This window comes from Chenopodium quinoa, unplaced genomic scaffold (genome assembly GCF_001683475.1).
Source record: "Chenopodium quinoa cultivar QQ74 unplaced genomic scaffold, ASM168347v1, whole genome shotgun sequence".
In the NCBI taxonomy this organism is placed as follows: Eukaryota; Viridiplantae; Streptophyta; class Magnoliopsida; order Caryophyllales; family Amaranthaceae; genus Chenopodium; species Chenopodium quinoa.
The window spans coordinates 4023000-4036905 of record NW_018743292.1 but is presented as its reverse complement, the minus strand read 5'-3'; the positions used below and the strand labels follow the sequence as shown (position 1 = coordinate 4036905).

Below are 13906 nucleotides of genomic sequence, written 5' to 3'. Positions count from 1 at the left end.
TTGCATTTTCCTCCTCTTTTTGAGCATTTTGGGAAAGGGGAAAAAAATATTTGGTCTAATTTTTTTACATAATAATGGGTAAAGTCTCTCTTCTTTTTTTGTTTTTTAAGTCACAAGTACATATTTGAAAAGTAGTTGTACATATTAATATGAATCTAATCTTATCTCATTTGTTCATTTACATCTTAGGAATTAGGTTAAAGTTTGGTCAAATCTGAAAATCAAATCAGATCAGATCATGTGAATTGAACATAGCCTTACAAGTCAGACACTTATAGTATGAAAAAAGATACAGGGATCCCTACTTAAAAGTACCATTAAGTATCGCTTGATGAGTTTCAAATCATGTCTTCTATTGTTTCGTTTGGTAAATTAGAAGTAATAGTAAATTATGATCGATAGTAATAACAAATTAACAATGAATGTGTATAACAACAAAGGGAGCTTTTAAAATTAAATAATGGGAGTAAGAAAAATCAATATTTTACTCCCACAAATCTTGGTAAAACAAAAATTCTCAAACCTCAAACATCACATACCACCAAGCTTTCTTACTTCACCAAATTTGGCTTACTTAGTAAAAATATAAACGAGAAAGATACTCTATATGTCAAATTATATTTAACTTAATTTCTCTCTCTTGTCCAATTTAGGGACCATGTTCACCAACTACAATCACATTAAGTCATTAATGCATGGTAGGCTTTGTATTGTAGCTTCAACAAAGTTGTACATATAGTTAATTTTAACCATCTAACATATTTACGAGCACAAAAATAAATCATTATCAAGTCTCAACTTATAAGTAATATATGAAGTACCTATGAACTATTCCAATTAATAAATTTTTACTCGTAACTGCCTTAATGTCTTATTAGTCGATAATAATACTACAAAAATTATTCTCTTCTCATTTACGTATATATGCATGTAGACAAAAAAGTACCTGGTTCATGTTTGCTAAAGTTTTCAATCTTGACATGAACATTTGCATGCATCTACGTTTCACATGTTATTTTCAGCCTGTATAAACTTGCATTATATTCTAATTATTTAATTTATCCTATAATAGTGGGTCCCATCACCATGTTAAGATTTCCAACTCATTGACTTGTACATGTACGGAGTATAAAACTTAACAAATATATCGTATATACTCCTGCGGTCCTGCCTACGAGTATATATTGTTAGATCTTGCTGAGAAAATTCTTTTGGCTAGATTTGCTGAAGATTTATAACATAATCTCTTGCATCTCAAGATGAATTGTTTTTTTTTTTTTTTTTTTTTTTTTTTTTTTTTTTTTTTTTTAACAAATCAATAGATTATACAAATAAATGACTTAAATTGATACAATAAAGACATCGTTTTCGATAAATTTTAGATTGCAATGCTGAGATTTCTAAATCTGAGTTTTCATTTAAATATACAAAATTGTCCGAAAAAACAAGCATAATAAACTATGAGTATTACGACTGTGTAATTCATTACACCATCACCATCACATTTCAATTAAAGAAATCGAGTATAAATTCTTGAAGCCGAGTAGAACTAGCACTTATAAAGAATTACGAAGTATTCTATACTAGATACTTTCAACTCGAGCATGCTCGCACGCGCACAAGAATCAATCTATACAATAATGGAAAGATAAATACGAAGTAGATAATAATAATTATTCTACAGTAACTTGTATAATTTCTTAGCTACATTATCTTGAAATGCAAGCAATTCCTTGATAAACCACAAGAAATAAGAGCACTTCAAAAAATACTCCACAAAAAGTTTCACAGCTCACACAAACAACCACTTTTATCGATAACCAAAAATGCTCCCGCAACATTTCAAAGATAGGGGGCCTTGAATGTTGCGGTGAAGGACGTTTTCTTGTCGTTTACAGAGTAAAAGGTAAGGGAGTTCAACTTTTCTCAATTTTAATAATGCATAGTTACTGCTATAATTCAAACAGGTAGGAGTACAAGTTTAAGCAATATAGGTTTCCCCACATCATATCAATGATTTCACCCTTCATCAATACTTCATCTATGCATATCATTTATGGAGAGAAAACGACTTACGGAGTACTAAAATAAGTATGTAGGGACAGCTGAATTAAGGTACTGAAAAACTAATTGCGGCACGGAGGGAATATACTTTTTTTTTTTGTATCATTAGTACCTGAATCCCAAATAATTATGTGTAAGGCCAAGGAAGAAAACAAGAAAGTAAAATAAAAGATTAGACCAAACCGGGGTAGTGAAGATAATACAAAAGGAAGACCCCTCCATAATCAGCTCTAGTAAATATACAGTGTGTACAAAAATATATTGTGAGAGTTTCATAAATATTGCATCAATCTCAACATACAATCAGTGTCCTTAGCAGAGGGAAACCTGATGGATCAAAAGCTTCAGAGATGCAATTGTGGATCATTGTCGAGGGAAATACCTTGGGTGGAGTTTGCTAAGTATATCCACATATTCAACAGGAGTAGCATTGCCAAGAAATTCCTCATCCCATGTCCTGCAAAGTTCTGTATAGATAGAGTTAGTCTACAGCTCAATAATACTAGTACATTTTAATCAGTGTCTGCATAACCAAGTTGACACCAAAGTTTATGCAATCATAATAGTTAACTAAAATATTATAACTAGCTCGTCTGCAACTGATAGTTGCACATACCAGCCTTGTCTGCTGGAGAAAGGCACATGATGATCATGTCAAATCTTGGGATCTTGGTCAAATTCTCCAGATACTTGACAGCAAGCTCAGTCTCCTCACTACCACAAGGATACATCATAAGGATATAAGAGCCGGATAGAGATAATAGTACCCGCTTTATAGTAATTGTAATACAACAGTACACAATGCCTCTACTTACATAAAGAAGGTTGCAATACACTTGACAATATCAATGAGTAAGGGAGCAGTCAAAGCGTTTTTAAAAATCTGTGGCAGCGCATCTGGTTGAGTGACCTAGGCGTACAGAAAATACAAGCAACATCAGCAGTAGGAAGCAGCAACCAAAAAATAACATCTACAGCAAGAAACAGAGGACACATAAGAATATATATTTATGTTTCCAATATTCTGTTCTTTTATGCACAACTTGAAGCCATGGTCCGCCAATATAACTCAAGTTTTACATCTAGAAAACAGATTCTGAAGCATTCTGAAAAATTAGCCAATATCAAACCTTCAATAATTGAGCCTGTAGAGATCGATCACCACAAAATCCTCTCCAGGTAACCTCAAATTGATAAGCAGAATTTGGCGTACTTATTTTTTTAGCAGCTTCTTCCCTGGCTCGAGATGCAGCCCGAGAAGCAAGCGCTTGCACTGATATCCCAAGTTCTTTTTTCCCACTTGTATCATTCTTCTGTTCAAAAAGGAAAACACTAAGGGTGCGTTTGGTTCGCTGGTTTCAAGAAAGGGAATGGGAATCATTCCCTTTCAACCTGTTTGTTTGCCACTTTTTCCCTCAATCATTCCCCCATTTCATTTTTCAAAATACCCCAAAACCCCTCTTCCCCATTCCCCACCCCCCCCCCCACTTTCCCATTCCATTCCCCACCCACCCTAACCCTAACCCTAACCCTAACACTAACACCCATATACGTCGGTGGTGGTCGGACGGCGACTGTCGGCGAGCACCGAGGAGTGGTCGGGGAGGCTCGGCGAGCACCGGGGAGTGGTCGGCGATGTGGTGCTGTGGTGGAGGAGGGAGATCGAGCGTTGGGGAGGGGGGCTGGAGCATCGGGGAGGGAGTTCGAGGTGGTGCTGTGGTCGGTGGTGGTCAGCGACCGTCGGCGAGGGGGGCTGGAGGGTCGGCGAGGGGTCAGCGACCGTCGGCGAGGGGGGCGCGACTGTCGGCGAGGGAGTTCGAGCATCAGGGAGGGGGGCTGGAGCATCAGGGAGGGAGTTCGACGGTCGGCGATGAGGGCTGGATGGTCGGCGATGCTCGGGGATGGGTCGGCGACGGTCGGCGGAGGTCTGTGAGGGTTCGGCGGCGGTCGGAGCTGCGCTGTGGTGGTGGTGCTGTGGTGGAGGGAATGATTCCCTGGTTTTTGTAACAAACAACCTTCCAAATTTTCCACTTTGCCATTCCATTCCATTTCATTCCCTTTGTTCATTCCATTCCGATTCCCTTCTGTCAACCAAACGGCCCCTAAGTTGAAAACATTATGGAATAACCCAAATAAGTCAAAAGTTGTAGATATTGTGGAAAAAACTCTATGCAAAATCATGAAGCAACTTTATCTACACAGTTTTGGCGGACAAGATAATTTCAATCTATTAAATGTGAACTGCAAGACTGATTCAACTCTATGAAAGGATCTTACCAGTTGAGTATTGCCCGGTGTAACTTCATGCAAGGCACTTACTTTTTTCCCATTTTTTTCTCCATATGACTTGCTTTTGATCACTGTATTTCCAGAATCAGCAGATTTGTTCGCAGGTAACTGTTGATTATCCAGCAACATTAACTTTCAATTATCAGAAAATGATAAACGTGAGCATATGTGTCTAGAAAACTACTCTAATCCTGTTATGAAGAAAGTTGACGATTAAAGTTTTTATACCATGAGCTGCATATAGCCATATATTAACTCTATTATACAAGAATTAGTGGTTCAAACAAATAAAAAAAAATCCAACTTTTGAAACACACTGATATCCATATTTCCGTACCCGTATAATATCTGGAAGAACATCAACTACTGATTTCTTGCTCCTTTCAGAAGCAGAGAGAACAGGCTTTTCATGCCGGTTTGCATCCACCTTGCTCTTAACTTCTTTCACACTAGGTGCAGCTCTAGTAGCCGTTCCAGCAGCTTTTGCAAATATTGCCTAAAAAAAATTGTTTTAGAGCTTCAATGGCACTTGGCTTCAATAAAACAAAACATGTACACCAATACATGCAGGATAGAAGCAGTACATCATCAAAAAATCTAGACTCCACACCCAAGAGAGTGTAGTTGTGTGTACCCACCATTCTAGTAAGCACACACACACCAACTTTGCATTTACAACTAGTATGAGTTCAGATGAGTAAAAATTATAGATTCCAGGCCCAAGAGCAGTTACCAATCTGAGGCACAGACAAAGCAACCTGGAAACTATGACTAGTACATGGAGATATGATCAGCTTCAACAACCTAATATAATTAATCTAATTAAATCTTAACAAGTGCTTGTTTTAAATGTCTGTAGTCCCAGCATGGCTCTTAGATGTGGAAAATGGAGTAATATCTAGCGTCACAAAAATGATCTTCTCTTCTTTAGTCCCCTCAAAGCTACATTACTTAAACAATATCAAATGGCGTCCAAGCATGATGCATTCTAGATCTTGAACTGTTCATCAGCAAATTCTGGAAAAAAGCAACTGATCTCATTTCAACACTCATTCAGCCAAGTTCAGTGTTTGTCACTCTCACTAGTCACTTGTCAACAAAGAGCTTCCATTACAAGATAGGTTGCGACAGGAAATCCAGAAATCAGAGCCTAGACTTGGGAAATTAACGAGAATAAGTGGCTCTAGCGAAGCTGATCCGCCACTTAACCTCAACCCAAACGTTGGTGACAAAGAAAATTTAAGATAAATAAATCAATCATGACTTCCTCCAGAATTCATAAGAGACAATAATATCATAAGAAACAGAAAGCTATAAATTACCTTCTCCAATAGAGATTTAACTTCGCTACGTTGTTTCTTGAGATCTTCATTTTGTGGCTCTAATCTCAACGCAAATTCAACATCTGCAAGCAGTTTCAAATGAGTAGCTGCCCCAACACTTAGTAGTGAAAAAATCTCCGTCAATGCAAGCAGTCTTCGGAGTTCCTTTCTGGCTGTAGCTCAACGTGAATATGCTTTTATGTAGCGATCATCTAAGTTAAGAGCCTCTGTGCAGTCATCCTCGGCCTCTTGAAATCTGAAAGACCAGTAAAAGTTACAACTTTAAATCATAATCCTAATATGTTGTTTATTCAATATGCATGACCAACTAAAAGTACATATTAAATCTTAAGGTGCAAGCAGGAGAATCCCAGTTTCTATGACAATACAAACAAATGATTGCGTAATTGATGATAGAAACTGCAACTTACCTCTTAATTTTAAGATAGGACATTGCCCTATTTGCATAAGCTACAGCTGTTGGTGACAAAGCAATGCTTCTAGAATAGCAGTCTATAGCTTCATTGAACTTCTTTTGCTTAAAATATTCATTACCCTGCAAAGGTGCATATGATGCTTCATTAACACAATCGATAGCTCAGGGCCACAAGGGAAATTAGCAGCACAATGAAATAGACAAAAGTGGAAGGGCGAGGAGATCACAGGAATATATGTTTTACCAGATCTTTCTCAGAGGCAGCGTCCACAGTATTCTCATCAGTCATCAAAGTACTTGACATGTGGCTCACTGGATCGTAGTTCATAGGAGGTCGATGCTGACTTGTACTACTGCTCAAAGAAGTAGCATTACTGTTACCATCAAATCGTTTGTCCTCACTAAGCACTTCAAGTTTCTGATGGATTATTACAGTGAAGCAACCATCGCAACATGTTAGTATCTCATCATACTAATCAACAGTTTACACAAATAAATATAGAGCTGGAAAGTGGAAACAAGATGAACTAAAGAACCAGAAACTTCGTGGTCCTATGGTTCCTATCTGCCTCACTCCCCCTCAGCCAGAAAGCCCTAGATACCAGCTTCTCCCTCAATTACCACCAGCCTCCAACCGCCCCCATCCCCAAACCAAACAAACAAACAAAAAATTTATGTTATTGATGTGATAGGCATAAAGTCTAACCAATTACAACTTACAATGGTCTGCAACTTGATGACATTAATGGTTCTGATGAAAACAAATAGCTCAAATCAAAATATATCCTAAACAAAAGAACAAAAAAACCAAGTTTGTCAATTTAAATTTCATACTTCCATTTCACTTGCACAAACCACTGTAGCAAACCCAACTTCCCCAAAGAATACTGCAGAAAATGTAGAGTAAGAAACTAAGAACAATGAAGATGCAAAATTACCGATTTACCCTTTCGAGAATTCTGGCTTTCCCTCTTATCCTTGTCTTTAAGAGAATGTTCCCAGTCTTGCAAATCATTTAAAAAACCTTGAAAATTCTAAAGTGAATCCAAAACAATCATCATCAAAAATTAGCAGCGAATCCGCCATAAGCAACAACCCAAAACAAGCATCCAAGCCCAAATAATACAATATTTCCTTCAATGTGAAATTCATTCCATAATTCAATGATACATCTTCCACTATGTTCTTTGTATAATCCACTTGCTCAAATATATCATCACTCATTTCAATTGTATAATGACGAATGACAAATAAGCTAATTACTAGTCTCCGTTACCCAACCTTATGAGCATTTTACAACCCAGCTGCAACAATATTACACATTCTTCAACACAGAATTCAATAAATAATTAGGTCAACATGAATCATGAAAATGAAGACTAATTAAGAAAAATTAACACAAAATCCTACAGTTTAGGTTAAAAATCAACAGCAAAAAAACTTAAATAGAAAATTCAAAAAATGGCGCACCATGGTGGAAGTGGGAAAGGCGTATCGCCGGGATTAGCCCTGAAACCTCCAAATTTGGAGTAATCCGAAACCCTAATTTCCGATAATTGGTGGTTGGTGCGGTGGTGGCGATTGGTGGTCCGGTGAGGCAGAAGAGTGGGATTTTGCTTCAGGTTTCGATGGTTCTGGAGTGTGGAGAACTTTTTAAATTTCAGGCGAGCTCGAGTAAGAGAAAGGTTGATACGGCGTCGTTTGGTTTTTATTTACTACGTACATACGTACGAAGTAGTATTTATTAATAATTTATTTATTATTATTGTTATTATTTGTTGGGTACTTGGGTTGGCCCATTCCTCCATTAGATCGGGCTAAAGCACAGCCTTGAGGTTTACTAGGCTTATAAGTTCCGAAATATAACCAAAGGAGTCCAAATTTTGGCACAACTTTAAGAGAATGTTCCGCATATATAGGAATTAGGAATACTAAAATGTTTTCGTGCTAATGTACAAGATAAAATAAAAGGTTATGTACTTATGTTGTTTCTCTTTATGGTATGTGGATTGATATAATATCTTTCAATAAAAAAAAAAAAAAAAAGAGGAGGATGGTTATAATACACGGAGTACGAATTATGAGGGCTTGTTCTTTTCACCTTATAAAAATAAGTTTCGGGTGTAATAAGTATAGATAAATTACAATAAGGTTCAATAAGTTTAATAAGGTCTAATAGTTTCAATAAGTTGTAATCAAGTCTAACAAAAAAAATAAGGTCCAATAAGTTTCTATAAGGTTTAATAAGTTTAATAAGGTTCAAATAAGTTTAGGTCCAATAAGGTGAAGAGAATACACCCTTAGTCTTATGACATGTTATTATCTTGAATTTTTTAAAAATAAAATTGCAAAGAGGAGTTATTAACTCCTCTATCGTTATAATACCCAATTTTTTTTATATAGCAAGTTTGTAATTTGAACTATACTATGCAGTGCACAAGTTGAAATTTTCAATGAATTATGCAAGTTTTATTACAAAAAAAAAAAGAAAAAAAAAAAAGGAAAACAAAAAAAAAACCCCTTGAATTTAGAAATTATTTTTCATTTAAAAAGAGTAGTGAGTACAAATGTACTCCACAATGATAGTTTTCCATGGATGACATAAAAAATGCAGTGGATGACGTGGTGAAAGCAGAAAATAGAAAAAGAAAGGAGTGTTGGTTTTTACACTGTGAGTGAATGAATAGACGTGAGACGTTTTGAATGATGGGATGTAGATTTTGATATATAGTGTGGTCACTGTGACTCAGTAATCAGTAGTGCGTGAACCTTGTGGTGAAACCAAAGTTGGATGACTAGGTCTCTAGGTATTACGTGACTCACGTAATCTGTCAGAGAATGACGTGGACTACAGACCTTGACCGTATGAGTTTTTTTGGAGACCAACCATTGCACGCCATGCGCGGGAGCTTTTTCTATTTCTACTCTTTAACCTGAATATGACTTGAACCGAATCAACTTAAAATAAAACGTATTTTGAAAAATCTATTTACGTTCTTGTTATCATATTTTCAAAGGGGACAAAGGAATGCATTCGTTTATCATATTTTTATGATCAATCAAGAGACTTTGGTCAATTATGGTTAAGGCCAAAAGTTGGATACCAATTAATGTTCATGTAAATTCAAGTTTGGGTTAATTCCTACGACTAGAAAAGGTAATTTGTACACTTTTTTATGGGAGTATTTATGCCACTGAAGCTGACTAGTTGATCAGCTATTGGAGGTGGAGTTAGAGGTAGTGTTGCCAAGATTGCAAACACGAAAAGGTAACACATGAATTTATCCTAAACTTCTCAAAACGATTATAGGCAACACACCAAACACCATAGCAAAATGGCACGCTATCATCAACACAAATTTACACATGACTACTTCCGGGTCCTCCTAGTGATAGAACCACACCTTGGAGATCACTTCTCTCCCTTAACACTTGATCCTTTCTTGGTAGAGCTTGAAAGATGGGCGAGGGGTGATCCATGTTTGCATGACTAATCTCATGGATAAATCCTGCACCAGGGTTTTTAAGAGGTTTGAAGATTGGACTCTTTCCAAAAGTAGATCCTCTATTGGAATTTGTACATTGCTGAGCACCTGGAATTTGACCAAAGCTATTTTGGCTCCGATTTGCTCCTTTACACAAGGTATTTGGTCCCTGAATATTGCATTTGTAGAGACACATAATTTAGCACTTCTGCATATAAAAAAATTATGTATAATTAATTAAGGTGACAAAGGTGCTTACAGGAGCAAACAGGACTCCTCTAAATATTCTCCCATTAACATTCGCGGTCATCAGGTAACCAGAATCAAATGAACCATCCACTTTCCCATGCACTTCAGCTCCAATCTACTCAGATTTTTTTTGTTTAAAAGGTTAGACATCAATAATAAGAAAGTGAAATCAAAATACAGCAATCGCAAGTGCTCCAAAGCAAAAAGCTTCATACCAAGTTTTGAGAAATGCTTTGATTAAGGTGTCTCCCCTCTGCTGTTATACATTCAACTTCACTTTTAACTGCGTGAGATAACGGTAAGGAATGTGCAGGTCTTTGGTTAGGTCGATGCTCCCCAAGGATGTAGACATCGGGCAGATTTTGTGGTGTTTGCCTTGGAGGTTTGTTTGGTTGATTTATGGAGTGGAATGGGAAACTTTGAGGTATTGGTGTGGAAGAAGTTGGGTTTTGGACAGTTGTTTGCTCCTGATCAGATTGAGACGGAGAGGAGTTCTGTGACACGGAAAGAGAATGCTCTTCTTGTTCTGTTTCCCGCTCCCATGTGTTCGCATGCATGGTTCTCCTTCTCTTTGTGTGTGTAGTGTCTAGCTCATTTGCATCCGTCTTTTCAGTTTCTATGCAACTCCCTAAAAGCATTGTCTTCTGCCGCTGAGTATCTGATTGACATCTTCTCCTTCGTTGGTTCCTTTGATTTCCGAAGCTCTTGCACATTGAGATGTTGTAACGACCATTTGGATGCTCATTTCCAAGTTGCAATATTAGGAGTTCCCCTAAAGGACGTTCATCCTCTCCACACCTATAAGAGAACATACACGTTACATTGGAGCAAATGTTCACAAGACTATGGATCATGCCTAAACCTAGCAAAAATCTCAAGGCACCTACAATCGTATTCCTGACCAGTCTAAGCTAAAAGAGAGACCACTTAATTAAATGAGCAAAGAAGCATGAAAAAAGGGTTGAGCCATAGAGGTGAAGGGACTAACCCCCCGTATATGGCAATGTCAGAGTCTGTAACAATTGCTGTATGAGAAAATCGCCCTTGAGGTGGCTGACCACAAATCTCAAGCTTAGACCATGAACATAAAACCGTGTCAAGGACCCAAGCATCGTTGTAGTATCTCTTGTCTCCAACTCCGCCTATAACATAAACCTGAATTGCATATCATCAACATCAGTACAGAGCTCATACACAAACTGAACAGACAACAGTACTAGTTTTATAATTTATCACAATAACAAACCAATACCAAACCATAATCGTCATAAAAAAGCATTAGAACAATGAGAAAAATTGACCATTCAAGCCCAGGCATCACAAACCTTAGTCCCAAGTCTGACAGCAGCATGTCCTGCCCTCCGTCCAGGTGAAGCTCCTCGAACTTCCAACTGCCAAAAGAAGTCACAACAACGAATAGTTTAGGAAGTTGACCAAGTAATCAGAGATTCAGAGTATATTTCTCACTAATTTCAGCTTGATTTTGTTAAAACAAGCATTCAGGAAACTTACCCTTGACCACATCAAGGTGTCAATATCAAACACGTCCACATCACCATAGTATCGGTCCCCACAATCACCGCCATACACAAAGACCTTTCTCCCAACCGCGACACTAATGTGGCTATCTCTAGGTGGAGGGGCATCACCCTGTACCATAGGGGAAATCCAACTCATGGTTTTAAGATCCAAAAAATGCAAATCATTCAAGTAGTTCCCTACTCCTTCTCCACTCCCACCAAACACGACTAATTGATTGTCTCCAACAAGAGTTGCGGTGTGGCTCTCTCGTGCTGAAGGGTAAGCCCCCGAACACGAGGGTTGGATCCACTCCTTGGAGTCAAGGTCCAAAATGTGGAGGTCATTGACCTTCTTAGAACCATTTGTACCTCCAAAGACTATAATTTTGTTCCCCCACAGCGTGGCGCTGTGGCTATCTCTCGGGCCCGGCCCCTTCCCGGTGATCACTAGAGTTGTCCAACACACTGTATCTAGATTTAGTACTAATACATCACTGTAATGCATACCCCCACAACATCCCTGAAAATGAACAAACACAAGAATTTTGTAAATTACTCAATCTAACTATCTAGTAATTATACGAAGTATGATAGAATCCAAACAATTGGTTACACATGTATATACACCATTTTAACCATAAATTGTTAAAATTATTCAAATTTGGAAAGATTTAATATTAAAGTGCATTAGAAACACTGACTAAGATGTATCCAACCTGTATTTATTCCCGAAAATAGTGATGAAAAAAATGTAAATTTTCAATGTGACTGCAGGATGGTTAAAAGGTTAAAAAAAAAAAAAGAGTAAAAATTTAGGTAACCTCCATTTTTAGTTTATACTTGAGCAGAAATATACTTGTATTTCCTAGCAAAATTACACGAATTTTAAAAAGAAATCAAAAATTAAATTCTACTAGTATACTAGTACAAAAGATTAATAGACATGTATAATGAGAGCATAACTCAGAAATCAACTAAAACAACTAACACAAAGTGAGAAATTACCTATTGAGAATGCAACAAAAGCATGTAGTATTAAAGTTGACGAAAATATCAAACCAACAAGAATACAAACTATATAACTTCATAGAATATTATAAGTTTCCTAGTCAGAGATTTACAAAGTTGATAGTGTAATTTGAACTAGTGACGTGATAATTTACGGGGACAAAAACGAGAGCTTACCCCAAAGACAAAAACATGACCCTGGTAGAAGCAAGAAGTGTGCCCCCATCTTTCAGAAGGATTAGAACCAACCACCTTTGGATACAACCACATTACTTTCTTACCTTCAATTCCTTCATAACTTCCCAAAGAACCCATCTTTATTTGCAAAGAACCAACTCCCTTAGCTTGTTTCTCTCTCTAAAATATTGAGTAATAGTAGTAGTAAGAAGATTAATGGAGTAGAAAATGCAAGAAATTAGAAATATTTATTATGATAGAAAAAAATAATAATGAGTGAAATTTAGTACGAGTATAGTGACTATAGTGAGTGATAGTCTGATGAAACAATTAAGACATGAAAAGATGGGTGCTTTCAACTCCAATATATTGTCACTGTGACAACCAACACCCAACTCTTTAAGCTAATAGTGGGACTATTGAAAGTGGAGGTGAAAAGATAGTATAAAAAATCATGTCTTCTAATAAAAAGAATTAATTTAATACTTTGTATATATTTTAAAAGATTATTTATTTAATTTTTTCTATTGGTAATTTAATCTGAATACTTCTTTTGTTTCAAAATAATTGAAAATTACATTAATCAACTCAAGAGAAAAAAATAATATTGAAAAGTTTTTATAGAGTAAATGAAATGAAAAAGATAAATTAAAAGCACTCTATATTAAAATAAAAATGAAGCAAGTAAATTAGAACGGAAGAATTTATATGAAGTGATGTAAAATCATAGAAAGACATGACATTTGACAGATGGAGAGAGAAATTGTGAGAGAGAGACAGATTTGTTTTGTTTCACACTTTTATATTATAATCTTTTTTTATTTGTGAATTTTTTGGGGTTTCTTTTTCTTAGTTGTCTAGCTGAAAATGATGGTGTGTATGGGGGGCGATGCAATTGCATTGGGTTGTGGGGAAATGAAATCAAGAAATGGGAAGTTGTGTTGAGTTTTTGAGGTTTTTAGGTCAAGCATTTTTTTTGGTTTCTTGGCTTTTCCTTTAGAAAGTTTCCTTGTTTTTTGTAGCCTTTATTTTCCCTTCATACATTGGATTGTACTCCATACCCTCTATTACATAACAATACAATGTCTATATGTTGGTAAATTGTAATCCCTCGGACACGTAATATTTCTTTTGTATTTGAATAAGTGTATCATTTTGACGCAATTACTTTTTATCTATTAATATTGACTTAATTTAATACTACGAAGTATTGTATAAAATACACTCTCTGTCCTCTAATACAAAGCCTCTTTTGGTTTTTGTGCGAGTAAATTCTTTAAAACTAATGATTAAAATTTTAAAATACATATGTGCATGTGGGGTTAGAGAGAGATAGAGAAAAAGAAAAAGTAGTTG

The 13906-nt window shown here is 36.4% G+C and overlaps 1 protein-coding gene and 1 pseudogene across 1 annotated transcript; both read right to left on the bottom strand.

The window, feature by feature from the left end:
- Positions 1 to 2144: 2144 nt before the first annotated feature.
- On the bottom strand, positions 2145 to 7956 carry LOC110736490 (annotated as a pseudogene).
- A 1424-nt stretch (positions 7957 to 9380) lies between these two features.
- On the bottom strand, positions 9381 to 12965 carry LOC110736489 (rab9 effector protein with kelch motifs-like). The gene is made up of 7 exons (XM_021916707.1): positions 12551 to 12965; positions 11358 to 11885; positions 11171 to 11236; positions 10834 to 11000; positions 10061 to 10643; positions 9856 to 9960; positions 9381 to 9765 (listed from the first exon to the last, which is right to left on the bottom strand). Exons 1-7 carry the CDS (start codon positions 12686 to 12688, stop codon positions 9472 to 9474), a joined length of 1881 nt encoding a protein of 626 aa, XP_021772399.1. The 5' UTR covers positions 12689 to 12965; the 3' UTR covers positions 9381 to 9471.
- Between the last annotated feature and the right edge of the window lie 941 nt (positions 12966 to 13906).

Coding starts and splice junctions, on each gene's coding strand:
- LOC110736489 (XM_021916707.1), bottom strand. CDS start 12,688: ATGGGTTCTTTGGGAAGTTATGAAGGAATTGAAGGTAAGAAAGTAATG. Junction 11,886..12,550: donor GTCATGTTTTTGTCTTTGGG/GTAAGCTCTCGT, acceptor GTTCATTTTCAG/GGATGTTGTGGGGGTATGCA. Junction 11,001..11,170: donor CTGTCAGACTTGGGACTAAG/GTTTGTGATGCC, acceptor TATGCAATTCAG/GTTTATGTTATAGGCGGAGT.